The sequence below is a fragment of the Oncorhynchus clarkii genome, chromosome 6, assembly GCF_045791955.1.
Source record: "Oncorhynchus clarkii lewisi isolate Uvic-CL-2024 chromosome 6, UVic_Ocla_1.0, whole genome shotgun sequence".
Classification (NCBI taxonomy): domain Eukaryota; kingdom Metazoa; phylum Chordata; class Actinopteri; order Salmoniformes; family Salmonidae; genus Oncorhynchus; species Oncorhynchus clarkii.
The window spans coordinates 81,360,350-81,384,372 of NC_092152.1; the positions used below are offsets into that span (position 1 = coordinate 81,360,350).

The 24,023-nt window shown below is 43.7% G+C and overlaps 1 protein-coding gene across 2 annotated transcripts in view; it reads right to left on the bottom strand.

Annotated features, from left to right (window-relative positions):
- LOC139411706 (DEP domain containing 7, paralog a) overlaps positions 1–23,766 on the bottom strand; it is a 37,872-nt gene extending 14,106 nt beyond the window's left edge. The window contains exons 1-4 of one of the 2 annotated variants that reach the window (XM_071158364.1): positions 23,663–23,766; positions 11,880–12,339; positions 5,765–5,895; positions 5,443–5,635 (exon numbers count right to left, since the gene is read on the bottom strand). In XM_071158364.1, coding sequence (XP_071014465.1) covers positions 5,443–5,635; positions 5,765–5,895; positions 11,880–12,328 — 773 coding nt within the window. In that variant the 5' untranslated portion in view covers positions 12,329–12,339; positions 23,663–23,766. Of the gene's footprint in view, positions 1–5,442; positions 5,636–5,764; positions 5,896–11,879; positions 12,340–18,499; positions 18,610–23,662 lie in introns of those variants that run through there. The other variant, XM_071158363.1, reaches the window with a different exon arrangement.
- Positions 23,767–24,023: the final 257 nt, after the last annotated feature.

The window sequence follows — 24,023 nt, forward strand, 5'->3', positions numbered from 1 at the left end:
TATGTTTTGTCCATTTGCAATATGATGTCATAGGAAGTCAAAAGTCAAAGTCAAAAGTAACGATTTTCCTCCGTGCAACTGGTGATCTGAAATGTGCAACTGGTGATCTGAAATGTGCAACTGGTGATCTGAAATGTGCAACTGGTAACCCAAAAATAAAAAAATGTTGTTTATGTTTCCTTACTTTTTCAAAGTCACTGTACATTTGCAATATGTTTTAATGGGCAGGTACCATCACGAATTGGTCATGCTATAAAAATCCTGCAGGAATGTGAAATTGACTAGCCCGATGAACTCGGGATGGCTTTGCAGTGATTCTGGGTCATCTCAATGGCTCGTTTGGGTTGATTTCAGAATGTCGCTTTTGGTGATGTTTTTTCACTATAGAATCATATTGCAAATGCACGTGCAACTGGTCACCCAAAAATAAACATTTTGGATTTTTTTTGTTTATGTTTCCTTACTTTTTCAAAGTCACTGTGCATTTGCAATATGTTTTTTCACTATAGAATCATATTGCAAATGCACGTGCAACTGGTCACCCAAAAATAAAAAAATGTTGTTTATGTTTCCTTACTTTTTCAAAGTCACTGTACATTTGCAATATGTTTTAATGGGCAGGTACCATCACGAATTGGTCATGCTATAAAAATCCTGCAGGAATGTGAAATTGACTAGCCCGATGAACTCGGGATGGCTTTGCAGTGATTCTGGGTCATCTCAATGGCTCGTTTGGGTTGATTTCAGAATGTCGCTTTTGGTGATGTTTTTTCACTATAGAATCATATTGCAAATGCACGTGCAACTGGTCACCCAAAAATAAAAATTTTGGATTTTTTTTGTTTATGTTTCCTTACTTTTTCAAAGTCACTGTGCATTTGCAATATGTTTCAATGGGCAGGTACCATCACGAATTGGTCATGCTATAAAAATCCTGCAGGAATGTGAAATTGACTGGCCCGATGAACTCGGGATGGCTTTGCAGTGATTCTGGTTCATCTCAATCGCTCGTTAGGGTTGATTTCAGAATGTCGCTTTTGGTGATGGTACCTCACTGTTTAAACATATTGCAAATGTACAAGAGTCAAGTGGACAAGAGTCCATCAGTCAATTAGATATCATTCTGACACCAAACTGATACAAACTGACACCAAACCCACTTTTTCCAACTCGTTTAGTAGCCAACTATTACATACTTCAGAGCTGGCCCAAAATTCACAACGCCTTGGGTTCAAACCATAAAAAAAACATAAAACATGTAGTCACGTTCTAGCTGCGGGTCCATTTCTTAAGTTATGTGTTGGCCTAGCTGAGGCGACCCCGAATCCCAAGTTTTGGCTCGATAGGTAATTTGGTGTCCGAGAAAAACCCTAATTGGTGCTGAAAATCCACTATTTTCCATGACTTGCTACGGGGTCCTTGAACGAGCTATCGGACAGAAACGTCGGGGTCCGTCTCTATGGGCCGAGCCGGTTTCAATGCACCTAGCCTTGCGTCTCTGAGACTTTTCTAAACGTCGTCATTTTCGTGATGGTCAAAATGAATTGAAGGTATTGCAAATGTACGAGGCTGTTTCTCGGTCCGAGAACCATCTAGAGCCACGTAACTCACCACGCACCATCGACCGGAGGTCTAGAACAGGTTTCTAAAGTTTCGGAACTCTAGGTCTGATGGTTCTTTTTTAGCTCGAACAAAGCTAACTATTGCAGCCACTGTCTGTCTCTACGCACCCCAATACGTCCCTCCTTCCAAGTTGTGTTTTAGTGTAATTGTTTTTTCCTTTGAATTTTTTGGGGAAAAATGACTGATTTACAGTTCATGGGGGTTGCCTAATCACACATATGAAATTTTGGAGAGATCAGACTTTTTTAACCCTTCGAAACAGCCCCTGAGACACCAATTATGGCACTTCCGGTTGGCACAGGAAGCAAATCAACACAAATCAACACATATCCTCATTGGGGTATGCTGTTACAGAATCCTGAGTTTTAAGTCCTTACGTTAAGAATTGACTGATTTACACAGGGTTGAATGCACTATGTCTGTCAAACTGCAGGCAGGGTATGGGTAAACACTTTTAGGGGCATTTTAACCACTTCCGGTTGGTCCAGGAATCTCAGAATCAACACAGGTAGACCTCATAGTGGCCTGATGGACTGGTACCGAAGACAGGTTCATACGGCATTCATAACCCATATAGACTTCAGGTTGAAATTAGGGGTGCAGGCAATGTATTCCTATGGGGAGAGATGACACTGTAATCTGTGAGATCAAAAAACACTGTTTTACTGTTAAGGGTTAATGCCACACGGTCAAGGTTAGGCTTGTACGGATCGGGAGGACCTTAGGAACATTCATGTGGTGTAATTTTTCTTCTCACCCTAACGGTTCTCTCACTGTCACTCAAAAGCAAATGACATTGTGGGGCAGGCTCCATTTTGGGCCTACTTTTCTAATGGTCGTGGCGCTTAGACCGAGCGAGCTACGGTCAAGCGGGATAGCTCGTTGAACTCAGCACAGTCAGGAGACTATGGTGATGCCATTTTTTGTGTTGATTTCAGAATGCCATTTTGGTGATGGTCCCTCTCCGTTTAAACATATTGCAAATGCACAAAAGTCAACTAGCAAGTCAGTGTCCATCAGTCAATTAGATGTCATTATGACACCAAACCCACTTTTTCCTACTCATTTAGAAGCCAACTATCACATATGTCAGAGCAGTCCCATAATTCACAGCGCCTTTAGTTTAAAACATAATAAAAAGGTAAAACACATAGTTACGTTCTAGCTGCGGGTCCAGTTCGGACATTATGTGAAGTCCTATGTGAGGCGACCCCGAATCCCGAGTTTCGGCTCGATAGGTCATTTGGCGTCCGAGAAAAACCCTAATTGGTGCTGAAAATTCACTTTTTTCCATGCCTTGCTACGGGGTCCTTGAACGAGCTATCGGACAGAAACGTTGGGGTCCGTCTCTATGGGCCGAGCCGGTTTCAATGCACCTAGCCTTGCGTCTCTGAGACTTTTCTAAACGTAGTCATTTTTGTAATGGTCAAAATGAATTGAAGGTATTGCAAATGTACGAGGCTGTTTCTCGGTCCGAGAACCGTCTAGAGCCACGTAACTCACCACGCACCATCGACCGGAGGTCTAGAACAGGTTTCTAAAGTTTCGGAGCTCTAGGTCTGACGGTTCTTTTTTAGCTCCAACAAAGCTAACTATTGCAGCCACTGTCTGTCTCTACGCACCCCAATACGTCCCTCCATCCAATTTGTGTTTTATTGTGATTTTTTTTCCTTTGATTTTTCTGGGGAAAAATGACTGATTTACAGTTCATGGGGGTTGCCTAATCACATATATGAAGTTTTGGACAGATCTGACTTTTTTAACCCTTCGAAACAGCCCCTGAGACACCATTTAAGGCACTTCCGGTTGGCACAGGAAGCTATAATTCACCACATATCCTCATTGGGGTATGCTTTTACATAATCCTGAGTTTTAAGTCTTTACGTTAAGAACTGAGTTATTTACGGAGGGTTTAGTATGTGTGTGTTATTTCAGAAAATCATAGAAAATCACAGAAATCTCGCAGAGCTCCGCAGCACACTTTAAAAAGATTCGTATGAACACCCTGCAACTGGATCTGTAACCGTTGGAGAAAAAAAACGCCTATTTGTGACCATCGCCAAGTTGTCATTGTTCCGTTTCTCTTAAATGACGATAGATAAATGGCTGGTTCTTTTTTTATTGACACCGGAGGCTCCTTGACTTTGACCTGAAGTGGAAAAATAATTTCTCTATTTCCATTTTGGACCTTTAATCCCAGAAAAACGGCCATAACTCAAAAACCGTTGAGGCCTAGACGCCATCTTGTTCGGGGCCAACTGCCCATTATGCCAAACCTACGCTCACCAAGTTTCGGCTTCGAAATATTTTCCGTTTTCGAGATAAGGCCCCGTCGTGATTCGTGATGTTTTGCCAAATTGCCATATGATTCCGTATGCCCTCTTGTGGGAATTTCCGGGATAGCGGAAAAATGGTCCAAAACTTGTTTATTTTATAAAACGGAAACCGAATGTCCGACAAAGTTCATTTGATGACTTCCCGGTAGGTCTGGCCCTACCGCACGGCCCGACGCCGACCGCGAATTTTACAAATGTTTTCGGACGTCTAGTAAGGGACCGTACATTTGCAATATGGACTTTCTCACTGATCATACACGAAATGCCGAAATGTTCCCTTAAGGTATAGGACTAATATTAGTAGTAGTAGTACTAATATTAGTAGTAGTAGTAGTAGTAGTAGGACTAATATTAGTAGTAGTAGGACTAATAATAGTAGTAGTAGTAGTACTAATAGTAGTAGTAGTAGTAGGACTAGTAGTAGTAGTAGTAGTATGACTACTAGTAGTAGTAGTAGTAGGACTAGTAGTAGTAGTAGGATGAGTAGTAGTAGTAGTATGACTACTAGTAGTAGTAGTAGTAGGACTAGTAGTAGTAGTAGGACGAGTAGTAGTAGTAGTAGGACGAGTAGTAGGACTAATAATAGTAGTAGTAGTAGGACTAATATTAGTAGTAGTAGTAGGACTAATAGTAGTAGTAGTAGTAGTAGGACTACTAGTAGTAGTAGTAGGACTAGTAGTAGTAGTAGTAGTAGGAGTAGTAGTAGTAGTATTAGTAGTAGGAATAGTAGTAGTAGGACTAGTAGTAGTAGTAGTAGGACTAATAGTAGTAGGACTAGTAGTAGTAGTAGTAGGACTAGTAGTAGTAGGACTAGTAGTAGTAGTAGTAGGACGAGTAGTAGTAGGACTAGTAGTAGTAGTAGTAGAACTAGTAGTAGTAGTAGTAGGACGACTAGTAGTAGGACTAGTAGTAGTAGTAGGACTAGTAGTAGTAGTAGTAGTAGTAGGACTAGTAGTAGTAGGACTAGTAGTAGTAGTAGTAGGACGAGTAGTAGTAGGACTAGTAGTAGTAGTAGTAGTAGGATGAGTAGTAGTAGGACTAGTAGTAGTAGTAGGACTAGTAGTAGTAGTAGTAGTAGGATGAGTAGTAGTAGGACTAGTAGTAGTAGTAGGATGAGTAGTAGGACTAGTAGCAGTAGTAGTAGTAGTAGGATGAGTAGTAGTAGGACTAGTAGTAGTAGTAGGATGAGTAGTAGTAGGACGAGTAGTAGTAGGACTAGTAGTAGTAGTAGTAGTAGGATGAGTAGTAGTAGGACTAGTAGTAGTAGTAGGACTAGTAGTAGTAGGACTAGTAGGATGAGTAGTAGTAGGACTAGTAGTAGTAGTAGTAGTAGGATGAGTAGTAGTAGGACTAGTAGTAGTAGTAGGATGAGTAGTAGTAGGACTAGTAGTAGTAGTAGTAGTAGGATGAGTAGTAGTAGGACTAGTAGTAGTAGTAGGACTAGTAGTAGTAGAACTAGTAGTAGTAGTAGTAGGAGACGTACTGTGCTTCGCTGAAGGCCTTCAGGACCTCTCTGTCCAGGTAGCTGGATGTGTAGAGCAGGTCTGGGTCACTGTCCATGCTGTGTAGAGGGGGCCTGGGCCGCTCCTCTCCCTCCAACAGACTCTCCAGAAGGGGGAGCTCTATCAGCTGTAGCAGCCTGAACACCGTCTGCTGGCGCCACACCTCGCCCACCACTGAGGAAAACAGGAAGACAAGTCACTATAACGGACACTTTACCACACATACACACCACCAAAGTAACAAGCACACACTGATAATCATTCAGGGACACATGCCAACATATATTTTCTATGGACACTTACACTCCTGTGAGAGGCCGAGGTTGATCATCTGTGGGGTGATGGTTGAGGTGATGTTGAGGTTCCCCAACACGTCCTCTAGTGATTTGTCTGTTTTGACCGGAGAGTGGCTGTTGGAGTACTGGTCCTCTTTACTGAGGACAACCATATTGAGAGAAATCAGTGGACATGATGGGGGCAATCACAGACCTGTTATTACTGGAACTCAAAGCAGCATTTAGAACATGTTCAATCACAGGTGACCAGAATATGTCTACTTAGTGAAAGATGATTTGATGAAATAGGTGGGAAAACACATTTAGCAAAACAAATACTCTCGACCAATATAGTTCCACGCTCCTCTTTGGCTTTTGATAGAATCAGTACATTTGACATTTTAAACACTGTACTTGGTGCAATCTTACTTTGCCTCAAGAGTGAGCTTGGTGTGTTTTTATATAAAACTCCTTGGGAGCACAGTTCACCTAAACGTGTGGCTCTGACATTCTATCTATCTATCTATCTCACTCACTCACTCACTCACTCACTCACTCACTCACTCACTCACTCTACTCTACTCTACTCTACTCTACTCTACTCAATTCAAGGGGCTTTATTAGCATGGGAAACATATGTTAACATTGCCAAAGCAAGTGAAGTAGATAATAAACAAAAGTGAAATAAACAATATAAATGAAGAGTAAACATTACACTCACAGAAGTTCCCAAAGAATAAAGACATGATAAATGTCATATTATCTATATATACAGTGCCTTGCAAAAGTATTCGGCCCCCTTGAACTTTGCGACCTTTTGCCACATTTCAGGCTTCAAACATAAAGATATAAAACTGTATTTTTTTGTGAAGAATCAACAACAAGTGGGACACAATCATGAAGTGGAACGCCATTTATTGGATATTTCAAACTTTTTTAACAAATCAAAAACTGAAAAATTGGACGTGCAAAATTATTCAGCCCCTTTACTTTCAGTGCAGCAAACTCTCTCCAGAAGTTCAGTGAGGATCTCTGAATGATCCAATGTTGACCTAAATGACTAATGATGATAAATACAATCCACCTGTGTGTAATCAAGTCTCCGTATAAATGCACCTGCACTGTGATAGTCTCAGAGGTCCGTTAAAAGCGCAGAGAGCATCATGAAGAACAAGGAACACACCAGGCAGGTCCGAGATACTGTTGTGAAGAAGTTTAAAGCCGGATTTGGATACAAAAAGATTTCCCAAGCTTTAAACATCCCAAGGAGCACTGTGCAAGCGATAATATTGAAATGGAAGGAGTATCAGACCACTGCAAATCTACCAAGACCTGGCCGTCCCTCTAAACTTTCAGCTCATACAAGGAGAAGACTGATCAGAGATGCAGCCAAGAGGCCCATGATCACTCTAGATGAACTGCAGAGATCTACAGCTGAGGTGGGAGACTCTGTCCATAGGACAACAATCAGTCGTATATTGCACAAATCTGGCCTTTATGGAAGAGTGGCAAGAAGAAAGCCATTTCTTAAAGATATCCATAAAAAGTGTTGTTTAAAGTTGGCCACAAGCCACCTGGGAGACACACCAAACATGTGGAAGAAGGTGCTCTGGTCAGATGAAACCAAAATTGAACTTTTTGGCAACAATGCAAAACGTTATGTTTGGCGTAAAAGCAACACTGCTCATCACACTGAACACACCATCCCCACTGTCAAACATGGTGGTGGCAGCATCATGGTTTGGGCTTGCTTTTCTTCAGCAGGGACAGGGAATATGGTTAAAATTGATGGGAAGATGGATGGAGCCAAATACAGGACCATTCTGGAAGAAAACCTGATGGAGTCTGCAAAAGACCTGAGACTGGGACGGAGATTTGTCTTCCAACAAGACAATGATCCAAAACATAAAGCAAAATCTACAATGGAATGGTTCAAAAATAAACATATCCAGGTGTTAGAATGGCCAAGTCAAAGTCCAGACCTGAATCCAATCGAGAATCTGTGGAAAGAACTGAAAACTGCTGTTCACAAATGCTCTCCATCCAACCTCACTGAGCTCGAGCTGTTTTGCAAGGAGGAATGGGAAAAAATGTCAGTCTCTCGATGTGCAAAACTGATAGAGACATACCCCAAGCGACTTACAGCTGTAATCGCAGCAAAAGGTGGCGCTACAAAGTATTAACTTAAGGGGGCTGAATAATTTTGCACGCCCAATTTTTCAGTTTTTGATTTGTTAAAAAAGTTTGAAATATCCAATAAATTTCGTTCCACTTCATGATTGTGTCCCACTTGTTGATGATTCTTCACAAAAAAATACAGTTTTATATCTTTATGTTTGAAGCCTGAAATGTGGCAAAAGGTCGCAAAGTTCAAGGGGGCCGAATACTTTCGCAAGGCACTGTATATACAGTGTTGTAATGATGCACAAATGGTTAAGGTACAAAAGGGAAAATAAATAAGCATAAATATGGGTTGTATTTACAATGGTGTTTGTTCTTCACTGGTTGCCCTTTTCTTGTGGCAACAGGTCACAAATCTTGCTGCTGTGACGGCACACTGTGGTATTTCACCCAGTAGATATGGGAGTTTATCAAAATCAGGTTAGTTTTCAATTTCTTTGTGCATCTATGTAATCTGAAGGAAATATGTGTCTCTAATACGATCATACATTCGGCAGGAGGTTAGGAAGTGCTGCTCAGTTTCCACCTAATGTTGTCGGCAGTGGGCACATAGCCTGTCTTCTCTTGAGAGCCATGTCTGCCTTCGGCTGCCTTTCGCAATAGCAAGGCTTTGCTCACTGAGTCTGTACATAGTCAAAGCTTTCCTTAAGTTTGGGTCAGTCACAGTGGCCAGGTATTCTGCCACTGTGTACTCTCTGTTTAGGGCCAAATAGCATTCTGGTTTGCTCTGTTTTTTTGTTAATTATTTTCAATGTGTCAAGTAATTATCTTTTTGTTTTCTCATGATTTGGTTGAGTCTAATTGTGTTGCTGTCCTGGGGCTCTGTGGGGTGTGTTTGTGAACAGAGCCCCAGGACCAGCTTTCTTAGGGGACTCTTCTCCAGGTTCATCTCTCTGTAGGTGATGGCTTTGTTTTGGAAGGTTTGGGAATCACTTCCTTTTAGGTGGTTGTAGAATTGAACGACTCTTTTCTGGATATTGATCATTAGCGGGTATCGGCCTAATTCTGCTCTGCATGCATTATTTGGTGTTCTACGTTGTACACAGAGGATATTTTTGCAGAATTCTGCATGCAGAGTCTCAATTTCGTGTTTGTCCCATTCTGTAAATTCTTGGTTGGTGAGCGACCTCACAACCATAAAGGGCAATGGGTTCTATAACTGATTCAAGTATTTTTTGCCAGATCCTAATTGGTATGTCCAACTTTCTGTTCCTTTTGATGGCATAGAATGCCCTTCTTGCCTTGTCTCTCAGACCGTTCACAGCTTTGTGGAAGTTACCTGTGCCGCTGATGTTTAGACCAAGATACGTATATTTTTTTGTGTGCTCCAGGGCAACGGTGTCTAGATGGAATATGTATTTGCGGTCCTGGCGACTGGACCTTTTTTAAATTAAAATTTTACCATTATTTTGGTCTTACTGAGATTTACTGTCAGGGCCCAGGTCTGACAGAATCTGTGCAGAATATCTAGGTGCTGCTGTAGGCCCTCCTTGGTTGGTGACAGAAGCACCAGATCATCAGCAAACAGTAGACATTTGACTTCATATTCTAGTAGGGTGAGGCCGGGTGCTGCAGACTTTTCTAGTGCCCTCGCCAATTCTTTGATATATATGTTGAAGAGGGTGGGGCTTAAGCGGCATCCCTGTCTCACCCCACGGCCCTGTGGAAATAAATGTGTTTTTTGCCAATTTTAACCGCACACTTGTTGTTTGTGTACATGGATTTTATAATGTTGCATGTTTTTCCCCCAACACCACTTTCCATCAATTTGTATAGCAGACCCTCTTGCCAAATTGAGTCAAAGGCTGTTTTGAAATCAACAAAGCATGAGAAGACTTTGCCTTTGTTTTGGTTTGTTTGTTTGTCAATTAAGGTGGGGTTGGACGTGGGGTGAATACGTGGTCTGTCGTACGATAATTTGGTAAAAAGCCAATTTGACATTTGCTCAGTACATTGTTTTCACTGAGTAAATGTACAAGTATGTTGTTTATAATGCAGAGGATTCTCCCAAGGTTGCTGTTGGAGCATATCCCACGGGAGTTATTGGGGTCAAATTTGTCTCCACTTTTGTGGATTGTGGTGATCAGTCCTTGGTTCCAAATATTGGGGAAGATGCCAGAGATGTTAAAGAGTTTAAATATAGCCAATTGGAATTTGTTGTCTGTATATTTGATCATTTCATTGAGAATACCATCAACCCCCAGGCGTTTTTGGGTTGGATGGTTTTTATTTTGTCCTGTAGCTCATTCAAGGTAATTGGAGAATTCAGTGGGTTCTGGTAGTCTTTAATAGCTGAGAGGTAAGATTTGTATTTGATCATGTATATGTTTTTGCTCTTTGTTATAGAGCCAACAAGATTGGATAAGTGGTTTACCCATACATCTCCATTTTGGATAGATAATTATTCTTGTTGTTGTTTGTTTAGTGTTTTACAATTTTCCCAGACGTGGTTAGAGTCTATGGATTCTTCAATTACATTGAGCTGATTTCTGATGTGCTGTTCCTCTTTTTCCGTAGTGTATTTCTGTATTGTTTTGTGATTCACCAGAGTGAAGGCGTAGACTCATGTTTTCTTGGTCTCTATGTTTTTGGTTGGACAGTTTTCTCAATTTCTTTCTTAGATTTTTGCATTCTTCATCAAATCATTTGTCATTGTTTTTGATTTTCTTTGGTTTTCTATTTGAGATTTTTAGATTTAATAAGCTGAGGTCAAATATATTGTGAAGATGTTCTACTGCTAAGTTTACACCTTCACTATTGCAGTGGAACGTTTTGTCCAGGGAGTTGTCCAAAAGGGATTACATTTGTTGTTGCCTAATTGTTTTTTGGTAGGTTTCCAAACTACATTCCTTCCATCTATAGCATTTCTTAATATTACTCAGCTCCTTTGGCTTTGATGCCTCATGATTGAGTATTGCTCTGTTCAAGTAGACTGTGATTTTGCTGTGGTCTGATAGGGGTGTCAGTGGGCTGACTGTGAACGCTCTGAGAGACTCTAGGTTGAGGTCAGTGATAAAGTAGTCTACAATACTACTGCCAAGAGATAAGCTATAGGTGTACCTACCATAGGAGTGCCCTCTCTCTAGTCTCTCTCTACCCTGTCTCTCTCTACCCACACCCACACACACACACAGTCTGCTCTCTCTCTCTACTCTCTCTCTCCACTCTTTCATCTCAGTGAAACAGATTGGAGGCAGCAGGTTTTCATGGGTACAGTCCTGAGCTGTCACTCAGGACCACTTCACATGGTTAAGGGGAGACCAGAGAGCCAGAGAGCCACCATGGCCGATGGCCATATCATATGATCATCACACCACTTCACTTCCCCTTTTGGTCTCAGTGCAGATTTCCGTCCTCTACACTTTAGTTTCCTTTAGTAATTCTTCAGAAAAAACTCTAAGTTTCATGTAGAATAGATACTTAATGTTCTACACTCTTAAAGACAGAAGAGAGACACATAGCATCCACAACACAGATTGAAAGCATTGACATCAACTCTTTATGTCTGGACCTCCCAGAATAATGACCAACGGTGCCAAATCTGCAGGCTCTGTGACAAGTTCTCTAAACCCATAATCACTTACAGAGCTCTGAGTCAAACCATACAGTCCCTGTCTCACTGCCTAACAAGGAGCTCTCTAACCGAGTGTCTAGCTGTGTGTTTGGGTAGAGAGAAAAAATACCCGTTCTTTAATACAGAGCCAAAAATCATAGGAATCATGCAAATTAGGTTTACTGGGACATTATCACAATCATCAGCAAGGAGAGCCTTGATTGGACAACTGAGAAGCACCAATCAGTGAGAGTAAGCACAAGGTCACAGAGGTCATTGGTGATACATGAGTTGAGTTTTGGGATGAAAGCCCTCATAAAAGGAATCCATTGTTAATCCGCTATTTGGGAAGGATTACGAAACATATCAACTCAGCTCAACAAAGCTTTATAAACTCAGGGGACCATACCGTTTGAGAGGTGGGCTGTAGCTGTTCCGGTGTTTGCTCGGCGAGTCGTATCCACTCTCGATGGTGATGGTGCTCGTCGAGTGCGAGCTGGTCATGGTAGTGGGACTAGACGGAAGCGGAAGCAACCGGTACAGACTACAGCTACTGTCCTCGAAGGTGGCACGCCTCTTCTCCTTATTCCCAAATACGTTGGTGCCCACCGCCTCGAACACCCGCGAATCCATCAGGGCCTGGCAGAGGCGTACGGCCTTGGAGCGAGGCACCTCGGCATCGCCGCAGAACCGTGACTGGATGACATGGGCCAGCACCACGTCCACAGCCTCTGACCCCAGGAAACAGTCATGGTAGGTCTTGAGCTTATGACGGTGGCGCTTGACCTGGATGCGCTGCTGGAGGTTGGCGATGATGCTGCTCCAGATGAAGGTGGCCCGGAACGGCTTACCGGCCATGCCCTGCTCTCCTGGGGGAGGGAATAGGAGGAGGGGGGGGGGTGAGAAAGCATGAAACTCAGTAAATTCAGCACAGATCACAGTGTTCTAAAGTCCACTCTTTAGATCTGAGTAGTAGAATTTACAGAGCTCTTCAACAGCTCAACATCTCCTTTACAGAGCTCTTCAACAGCTCAACATCTCCTTTACAGAGCTCTTCAACAGCTCAACATCTCTTTTACAGAGCTCTTCCAACAGTTCAACATCTCCTTTACAGAGCTCTTCAACAGCTCAACATCTCCTTTACAGAGCTCTTCCAACAGTTCAACATCTCCTTTACAGAGCTCTTCAACAGCTCAACATCTCCTTTATGGAGCTCTTCCAACAGTTCAACATCTCCTTTACAAAGCTCTTCCAACAGTTCAACATCTCCTTTACAGAGCTCTTCAACAGCTCAACATCTATTTTACAGAGCTCTTCCAACAGTTCAACATCTCCTTTACAGAGCTCTTCAACAGCTCAACGTCTCCTTTACAGAGCTCTTCCAAAAGTTCAACATCTCCTTTACAGAGCTCTTCAACAGCTCAACATCTCCTTTACAGAGCTCTTCAACAGCTCAACATCTCTTTTACAGAGCTCTTCCACAGTTCAACATCTCCTTTACAGAGCTCTTCCAACAGTTCAACATCTCCTTTACAGAGCTCTTCCAACAGTTCAACATCTCCTTTACAGAGCTCTTCAACAGCTCAACATCTCATTTACAGAGCTCTTCAACAGCTCACCATCTCCTTTACAGAGCTCTTCAACAGTTCAACATCTCCTTTACAGAGCGCTTCCAACAGTTCAACATCTCCAAAGTAAAGAACCTTCTAGGCCAAGAACAATAGCACACACACCAGCCTTGACATTACACTACATAGCACACACGCACACACACACACACACACACACACACACACACACACACACACACACACACACACACACACACACACACACACACACACACACACACACACACACACACACACACACACACACACACACACACACACACACACACACACACAGTGTTATGCTCTTACATGCCTTGTAATGGCACCATTGGGACTAATGTCCCTCCCCAACCGATCCCCTATAACATACAGACACTCTTCTAACACACACACACACACACACAAACAGATGTACACACCGCACCCATCCCTCTTCATCCAACTCTGATACAATGATGAGATTGTCAGCCGCATCTCCAGGGCTATCTCAGCCACAATGATGAGATTGTCAGCTCCAGGCTGATCCATCCCAGCATGCTCTTTCCTATCTAGCCACATCAACAGGGTGAGCCGTATCCCACATCACACACACACACACTGAACGTCATCAGATCGCACCAGTGTAATCTTCACATGCAGATATAATTACAGGCAGACACACAGCAACCCCCACTTTTACCTCAATACGCTGTGCATCAATGCATGGCTCTACTTCAACTGCTGGCTTATTTATCTGATGTCAGAGAAGAGGGGGGAGAGGGGAGGGGGAGAGGGGAGAGGGGAGGGGGAGAGCGGAGGGAGGAGAGAGGAGGGGGAGAGGGGAGAGGGGAGAGGGGAGGGGGAGAGGGGGAGAGGGGAGGGGGAAAGGGGCTGGTGAAGTCCTCGTTGAGATGTTGAGGGGAAGGGGAAAGGGGCTGGTGAAGTTCTCGTTGAGATGTTGAGGGGAAGGGGAAAGGGGCTGGTGAAGTTCTCGTTGAGATGTTGAGGGGAAGGGGAAAGGGGCTGGTGAAGTCCTCGTTGAGATGTTGAGGGGAAGGGGAAATGGGCTGGTGAAGTTCTCGTTGAGATGTTGAGGGGAAGGGGCTGGTGAAGTCCTCGTTGAGATGTTGAGGGGAAGGGGCTGGTGAAGTCCTCGTTGAGATGTTGAGGGGAAGGGGAAAGGGGCTGGTGAAGTCCTCGTTGAGATGTTAAGGTTAAGGGGAAAGGGGCTGGTGAAGTCCTCGTTGAGATGTTAAGGGGAAATGGGCTGGTGAAGTTCTCGTTGAGATGTTGAGGGGAAGGGGAAAGGGGCTGGTGAAGTCCTCGTTGAGATGTTGAGGGGAAGGGGAAAGGGGCTGGTGAAGTCCTCGTTGAGATGTTAAGGGGAAGGGGAAATGGGCTGGTGAAGTCCTCGTTGAGATGTTGAGGGGAAGGGGAAAGGGGCTGGTGAAGTCCTCGTTGAGATGTTGAGGGGAAGGGGAAATGGGCTGGTGAAGTTCTCGTTGAGATGTTGAGGGGAAGGGGCTGGTGAAGTCCTCGTTGAGATGTTGAGGGGAAGGGGCTGGTGAAGTCCTCGTTGAGATGTTGAGGGGAAGGGGAAAGGGGCTGGTGAAGTCCTCGTTGAGATGTTAAGGTTAAGGGGAAAGGGGCTGGTGAAGTCCTCGTTGAGATGTTAAGGGGAAATGGGCTGGTGAAGTTCTCGTTGAGATGTTGAGGGGAAGGGGAAAGGGGCTGGTGAAGTCCTCGTTGAGATGTTGAGGGGAAGGGGAAAGGGGCTGGTGAAGTCCTTGTTGAGATGTTAAGGGGAAGGGGAAATGGGCTGGTGAAGTCCTCGTTGAGATGTTAAGGGGAAGGGGAAATGGGCTGGTGAAGTCCTCGTTGAGATGTTGAGGGAAAGGGGCTGGTGAAGTCCTCGTTGAGATGTTGAGGGGAAGGGGAAAGGGGCTGGTGAAGTCCTCGTTGAGATGTTGAGGGAAAGGGGCTGGTGAAGTCCTCGTTGAGATGTTGAGGGAAAGGGGCTGGTGAAGTTCTCGTTGAGATGTTGAGGGAAAGGGGCTGGTGAAGTTCTCGTTGAGATGTTGAGGGAAATGGGCTGGTGAGGTCCTCGTTGAGATGTTGAGGGGAAGGGGAAAGGGGCTGGTGAAGTCCTCGTTGAGATGTTGAGGGGAAAGGGGCTGGTGAAGTCCTCGTTGAGATGTTGAGGGGAAGGGGCTGGTGAAGTCCTCGTTGAGATGTTGAGGGGAAGGGGAAATGGGCTGGTGAAGTTTTCGTTGAGATGTTGAGGGGAAGGGGAAATGGGCTGGTGAAGTCCTCGTTGAGATGTTGAGGGGAAGGGGAAAGGGGCTGGTGAAGTCCTCGTTGAGATGTTGAGGGGAAGGGGAAAGGGGCTGGTGAAGTCCTCGTTGAGATGTTGAGGGGAAGGGGAAAGGGGCTGGTGAAGTCCTTGTTGAGATGTTGAGGGGAAGGGGCTGGTGAAGTTCTCGTTGAGATGAACAGGAGGCACAGCTTGCCTACCCCACTGCTGTCATTGGTTTTGCTGGGGGTTGTGGAAGGGCAAGGGTGTGTGTGTGTGTGTGGGGGGGGGGGGGGGGGGGGGTTGTGGAAGGGAAAGGGTGTGTGTGTGTGTGGGGGGGTGTTGTGTTTTTTTTTGTAGGTCTGTGAGATGCTTTTATTCCTCCCCCAGTGGGAACCATTTAAAGACTGGTAAGCAAATGTTAGTGCAGTCTTCAGGAAGGAGCTGAGAAAAGAACACTGGGGACTGAACCTCTTCAATCACTTCCTCACAGCACCACTACAGACTCATATGACATCACAACCTGATACAGACCATTATGACCCCCAAACACACTGTGCCAGACGGCACCAGACGGAGTAGGATAAAGTTGCTCCTAAGATGATCTAACACCAGTTTTACATTTTCACCCTTAATGGTTAAGGTTATGATTTGAGGATGGTAATCTGATTCTAGATCTGTGTCAAAGGGCACCTCCCACCTGGAGCGTAGGTAGCAGGCAGTGAGCAGACATTCACTTTCCTTTCATTGATGTAACAAAACAGGTTCATAAGGAAGAAGGTGTGTGCTGGATGTCTCCTATCTCCATGAACCACAGGTTAATGTGTCCCATTAATGTCAAACACAGTTTCCCTCTTCGGACGGCACTGCGACAACACAATATCCTGTACCGCTTGGAAGGTTTTGCATATTACTGATGTAACCAATGAACTATGTTGTAACAGGCACCGTCCAGTCACTACAGCTGTCTGACAGCCTGCTGATAGCCTGAATAACAGCACAACTCAGGATCAAATAACAATACAAAGATCTTAGCCTGACATGGCCATCACAGCATGGTACATAACCTGACATGGCCATCACAGCATGGTACATAACCTGACATGACCATCACAGCATGGTAGATAACCTGACATGACCATCACAGCATGGTAGATAACCTGACATGACCATCACAGCATGGTAGATAACCTGACATGACCATCACAGCATGGTAGATAACCTGACATGACCATCACAGCATGGTAGATAACCTGACATGACCATCACAGCATGGTAGATAACCTGACATGACCATCACAGCATGGTAGATAACCTGACATGACCATCACAGCATGGTAGACAACCTGACATGACCATCACAGCATGGTAGATAACCTGACATGACCATCACAGCATGGTAGATAACCTGACATGACCATCACAGCATGGTAGATAACCTGACATGACCATCACAGCATGGTAGATAACCTGACATGACCATCACAGCATGGTAGATAACCTGACATGACCATCACAGCATGGTAGATAACCTGACATGACCATCACAGCATGGTAGATAACCTGACATGACCACCACAGCATGGTAGATAACCTGACATGACCATCACAGCATGGTAGATAACCTGACATGACCATCACAGCATGGTAGATAACCTGACATGACCATCACAGCATGGTAGATAACCTGACATGACCATCACAGCATGGTAGATAACCTGACATGACCATCACAGCATGGTTGATAGCTGCTTAAATGACTAACAAAGAACCCCCAGGTTGATATTGATGACAATGTAATAGCAGCCTAATGCAGGCCTGGAAAAAGACATGAGGGTGAAATACAATTACACAGGATTACAAGACATTCATTGGTTTAACACCCAGAAAACCCCATTACTGGATAAATTACTGTAAACTGCATTAGAGTGGAATCCTTCATTTTGGGTTAAGAAAGCGTTATTAGAGGGCGACCATCTGGAAAAGCCGTCTGGGGATCCTGGTACAGTAATCCGGATCTACTCAATGTCAGCATCACTCGAGTTGAGGAGTTCACGGGGTTGATGTGCGGATGAAAACAATCCTGGGAATCGGAATGGTCTGTCACCTCGGTTTGCCCGCCCCAACTGAGATTGGAGCCAGTTTGCATAGCTGTCGCCAAATATCCCACTTCCCCTCCCTCCCCCAGTCCCCAGCTCTCCTTCCCTCCTCTGGCGGGCGCGTTGCATCAGGGGGGAATTCGCTCTATTCGGTCAAGCGCAACAGAGAGCGGTGTGTTTGCACACCATGCAGGTAAATAATCCCAATGGGAACAGTATAACCGCATACTTACTCCCAAACGGAACGCGTTGATTTGTGGACTGATAGGGGAGACTATCTGCTGTAGCCGGAAGTGTACCTATTGGAAATAATTAGGCTCAGGTAGAAGACCTTGGAGTTTTACATGATTCTTTTTTTATAACCTATTAAGAAGAATATTTCGAAGAATGACAAAAAAGCAACAGGCATCAGACAGAAAGTAAACTAGGCTTGGTTCTGTGACGTTCATTCCTATACGCGCTCAGACTAGTCACAACTGATAGAGCCTGAAGGAAACTACTAACGTACATCTAAAGCCCATGCAGTTTGAATTTGAGTCTAAATACCTCTCACTGCAGATTATGCCTACAGCCTACAAGAGCTGAGAAACTGCACTGCCATAAATCATTGGAATCAGAAATACTGTTGTTCCTCCGAAGAAAAAAGACTCTGAAAGTAGCCTAATAATGTATATAGCTATGGTAATGAATTAATTATTTGAAAATATGAACTGTTAATTATTACATTCGGAAACAATATATACAATGTTGAGCAATTACAGGCTATATAGTTTAGTTGACTGGGATGTGACCCATCTAGGTTACACCTAAAAACAGAGCCATAGGTTTATAGAATACATTTCAACTATAAACCATTTGGATCTATTCAGCTCCATGGCCTAAACAGTTATGTATTGACACAAACTATAGCAAAATCAAAGCACTTTCTCTAACATTTTCTGTTAGGCTTACTGGAAAACGAAACAAAAGCTGTGACATGATTTCGTAATAAATAAATAAACATTTCAAAGTTATCAATAAGGATGAAATATTTTATTAGGCCTACCTCGTGGTTTGTGCAGCATGAAAACAGTTCCCGGAGCGCTAAACGGCTACCTCTCGTTTCCACGGTATCATTTGGCTCCTACTACTAACCTCTGTCCTCTTGCTTCTCCGAAGTCCCTTCTCGCACCACAGTGACGTAACTGCAAAGTCGACCCGAAACCGCCTCGCTCGCTATACGTTATTCAGGACGATTACAACGTTAAATACCGCCTTCACCTCCAACCTAATTTGCATGATAAGTATTGCGCTTTTTAGACATTTAGAATATGAAAAGACCGAGAATATGTTTTTAAGTGTTACATTTCCCCCTTAATCTCTCTGTCTCCCCCTCTTGGTCTCTCTCACACTTTCGCGAGCACACACACCATTCATTTTATCGGTTTCGAATTCTTTAACAGAGACCAAAGGTTTATATACTTCAGCTGTTTACATGTTCTGAATTGACATCTTACATTTAGCCTGTCACATGTAAATTACAGGGCCATGTTTGATCAGCAGTTAACCAGGCAATAAACTCTTGTTAGGCTACCTCCTAAAGAATTCCCATCAGCATGACTCAGATCTGAAAACTCTCTAAAGGTATTTCCTAGAACAGAGAAATCACAGCTATAGCTAGCTTCAGTCACATTCAACCAGTGAACCACATTCACTCCTCGTGGATATTCTTTGGTTGTGACACCATAAAGGCAATCCATTCAAATGGCAAAAGACAGAGGCAAAATCTGTGCAGAGGTTGTCTACAGTCTCCAGGCTCTGTGGTGCTCCCTCTCCCAGCCTCACCTTGTTAAACATACAGTAGAAAACCGCTGATAGCAGAGCAGCTGATAGAAAGAAACCACTATTTTTATTTGACAGCGTGTAGGGAGGAGAGTGGAGGCATGTGGAACAGTTGGATGTCAACCTGCTCTGTGTGTTTTTATAAGGCCATTTACTTCTACTGAGTGGAGAGAGAGAGAGAGACAGAGAGATCGAGAGAGTGACAGACAGACAGACAGACAGACAGACAGACAGACAGACAGACAGACAGACAGACAGAGAGAGAGAGACACAGAGAAAGAGAGAGAGAGACAGACAGACAGAGAGAGAATTGAATTGAAAGAGAGAGCAGGAGGGTGACAGATAGTTACTGAGGAGGGGAGACAGAGAGAAAGGGGTTGAAGAAAAGGAACAAAGGAAAATAAATAAGTCCTTTTTTTATTTATTCTTATTTAACCAGGAAAGTCCGTTAAGAACACGTTTTTATTTACAATGACAGCCTACCGGGGAACAGTGGGTTAACTGCCTTGTTCAGGGGCAGAACAACAGATTTTTACCGTGTCAGCTCTGGAACTCGACCAATGCTCCAACCACTAGGCTACATGCCTCTAACCACTAAACTACATGCCTCTAACCACTAGGCTACATGCCTCTAACCACTAAACTACATGCCTCTAACCACTAGGCTACATGCTTCTAACCACTAGGCTACATGCATCTAACCACTAGGCTACCTGCCTCTAACCACTAGGCTACCTGCCTCTAACCACTAGGCTACCTGCCTCTAACCACTAGGCTACCTGCCTCTAACCACTAGGCTACCTGCCTCTAACCACTAGGCTACCTGCCTCTAACCACTAGGCTACCTGCCTCTAACCACTAGGCTACATGCCTCTAACCACTAGGCTACCTGCCTCTAACCACTAGGCTACCTGCCTCTAACCACTAGGCTACATGCCTCAAACCACTAGGCTACCTGCCTCTAACCACTAGGCTACCTGCCACCCCAGGTCCTAAAGTCTTGGATTGGATTCCTAAAGCCTTGGGTTGCTGACTGAGTGATAATGACCCCTTATTCAGACCCTCCAAATCCTGTGGTAGATGGATTCATGACTACCACAGTCATGATATTGTAGCAAATTTGGGCAGTAGCCCCGACCGGGAATCGAACCCCAGTCCAACAACTGTCAACCCAACACCTTAGTCAACAGATCTGAACCTCTCAACAAGGTCACCAGGGGTTGGGTTAAGGTCCCTCCACACTTCTCTATACCAAGTCCTTCACATGCACACGTAGCTAGGTGTTGGGTTAAGGTTGATACACTATGATAGAGTCCTATAGGTGATGTGAGGTTGGAGGTCAGAGTGTATTAAGGAGGCATCGTAACAAGCTGGTTACAATGGAATTGCCTCAGCTTTGTGTTATTATGACGTCCGTAACAGATGACTGTCTCTACAGCCCACTTCATGTCCATCATTCTCCCTACAACCCTTCTATAAGCTCCTGCAGCCATGGACACCTTTATGCTGTTGACATCAACAGTTACTACTAACATGTGGGGTAGGTGCCAGGGCTGAGTGGTCACCCAAAGTGACACGTTACTGAAACAGAAGCAGCAGTCTCATGCATAAAACAGCACACACACACACACAGTGAGAGAGAGACAACTTGCACATCGTTACGACACTGTATATAGACATAATGACATTTGAAATGTCTTTATTCTTTTGGAACTTCTGTGAGTGTAACGTTTACTGTTAATTCAACCTTTGTTTATTATCTACTTCATTTGCTTTGGCAATGTTAACATATGTGTCCCATGCCAATAAAGCCCTTGAATTTAATTGAATTGAGAGTGAGGAGGGGCTGGGGACACAGATCTGAAACTTAACACCTGTGCACAGACACCCTCAGGTGGCAAAGCCTCCATAATGATGTGGCTAAACACAGCCCTTATGTTGTCTACAGTTTAGTAAACATTCATTGTGGTCGGAATCTCATGATTGTTTGGCAAATTGTCAGAGGCCACACAGACTCACTCATGCACATGCAGGAAGGCAGGCACGCACACACCCACCCACGCAGAACACACACACACAAACAACCACACACACTTCATCCAGTCTGAAAGGTATAGATCCAGTCTGAAGGGGATAGATCCAGTCTGAAGGGGATAGATCCTGTCTGAAGGGGATAGATCCAGTCTGAAGAGGATAGATCCAGTCTGAAAGGTATAGATCCAGTCTGAAGCGTATAGATCCAGTCTGACGCGTATAGATCCAGTCTGAAGGGGATAGATCTAGTCTGAAGGGGATAGATCCTGTCTGAAGGTGTTAGATACTGTCTAAAGCGTATAGATCCAGTCTGAAGGGCATAGATCTTGTCTGAAGGGGATAGATCCTGTCTGAAGGGGACAGATCCTATCTGAAGGGGATAGATCCCATCTGAAGGGGATAGATCCTGTCTGAAGGGGATAGATCCTGTCTGAAGGGGATAGATCATGTCTGAAGGGGATATATCTTGTCTGAAGGGGATAGATTCTGTCTGAAGGGGATAGCTAGTCTGAAGGGGATAGATCCTGTCTGAAGGGGATAGCTAGTCTGAAGGGGATAGATCCTGTCTGAAGAGGATAGATCCTGTCTGAAGGGGATAGATCCTGTCTGAAGGGGATAGATCCTGTCTGAAGGTGTTAGATACAGTCTAAAGCATATAGATCCAGTCTGAAGGGCATAGATCTTGTCTGAAGGGGATAAATCCTGTCTGAAGGGGATAGATCCTGTCTGAAGGGGATAGATCCTGTCTGAAGGGGATAGATCCTGTCTGAAGCGTATAGATCCAGTCTGAAGGGCATAGATCTTGTCTGAAGGGGATATATCCTGTCTGAAGGGGATAGATCCTGTCTGAAGGGGATAGCTAGTCTGAAGGGAATAGCTAGTCTGAAGGGGATAGATCCTGTCTGAAGGGGATAGATCCTGTCTGAAGGGGATAGATCTAGTCTGAAGGGGATAGATCCTGTCTGAAGGGGTTAGATCCACATACTGAGATCCTCACTGGAGAAGCCCCCATTTCTATAGAAATATAATCCATTGTCATGGAAATGATAATGCATTAAGGTGATACATTGAACTCAAGGCGTACAGTCCGTCATGAGTACTGAGAGGAAGACTGAACATTACAGGTCATCTCTCAAAGACACAATGCTGGAGAAGAATAAAGAAGGCAACTGTGGAAACCGGTCTGACAGAGGATGGTTACATTCTCTAACATTATGTGTGTGTGTGTGTGTGTGTGTGTGTGTGTGTGTGTGTGTGTGTGTGTGTGTGTGTGTGTGTGTGTGTGTGTGTGTGTGTGTGTAAGAGAGAGAGATAGAGAGACAGAGACAGAAAGTATGTGTGTGGGGGGTGCATTTGCTTGAGTCTCCTCCCTGTCCCTGTCACCTAATTTCCTAGATGATTATAGATAAATAAAAATAAATAAAAAACGTTCTAAAGAGAGAAAGAGATAAGATACATTCAGAGAGACACATCTTTAGACATTCTACAGAAGCACACATTCTGGGAGGTCACATTCAGAGGAAACAGTTCCCAGAGCAGTAACTGTTAACCCCTAACCATAAAACACAATGTAACACGCCTATAAGCAGAACAATACAGACTGCTCCACGGTGTGACTGAATACAGACCAGAGAGAATTCACATGAAAGACAAAGCTCAGGACGATGTCAAACGTTATGAATGAAATTCCACAACTCCTCTGAAAACTAACAACAGAAACCCCCAAAAAAGAGCTGACTGGAAGTCTTAAACTTCTAAAATAGGACTCAAGGCAGTGTTGGAACACTCACAAAGCATGTTCAGAACATAGAACTAAAACTCACTAAGCATGTTGACAACATAGAACTAAAACTCACTAAGCATGTTGAGAACACAGAACTAAAACTCACTAAGCATGTTGACAACATAGAACTAAAACTCACTAAGCATGTTGAGAACACAGAACTAAAACTCACTAAGCATGTTGAGAACACAGAACTAGAATGATTATATTTCTATGGATGAGATTAACTGATCACAGCTTCATTAAATAGTACCCGCAAAAGCCATTGGAACACAGGAGTGATGGTTGCTGATAATGGGCCAATGTAGATATTCCATTAAAAATCTGCCGTTTCCAGCTACAATAGTCATTTACAACATTAACAATGTCTACACTGTATTTCTGATAAATATGATATTATTTTAATGTACAAAAAATGAGCTTTTCTTTCAAAAACAAGGACATTTCTAAGTGACCCCAAACTTTTGAACAGTCGTGTACCTATATATGTATATGATATATTGTATGCTAATGAGAAACCTTTATACACACACAGGATTACCTATAACATAATCTAATAGACTAACTCACCACAAATGTGCTACTCCAAACAGCGCTATCAAGAAGGTCCAAATGTAGTTACAGGAGAATATTACACTTGAATTCAGACCTGTCTCTTTTCCGTACCGACTGTCAATGTCAAGCCTGAAGCGTGAAAACCATGCAGGTTGGCATTTATTGGGATGACTCGTGTAATGGAGGCAGCTCTGCAGAGTGGTCACTCGCTGGCACAGTCACAAAGTCATAAAATCTGATTTGAAACCTTACCCTAACCTTAACCACACTGCTAACCCTAATGATGGCTAACCATAACCTTAAATTATCACCAAAAAAGCTAATTTTAGTTATCATGAATTTTTACAATATCGGCAATTTTGACTTCGTTGCTGGC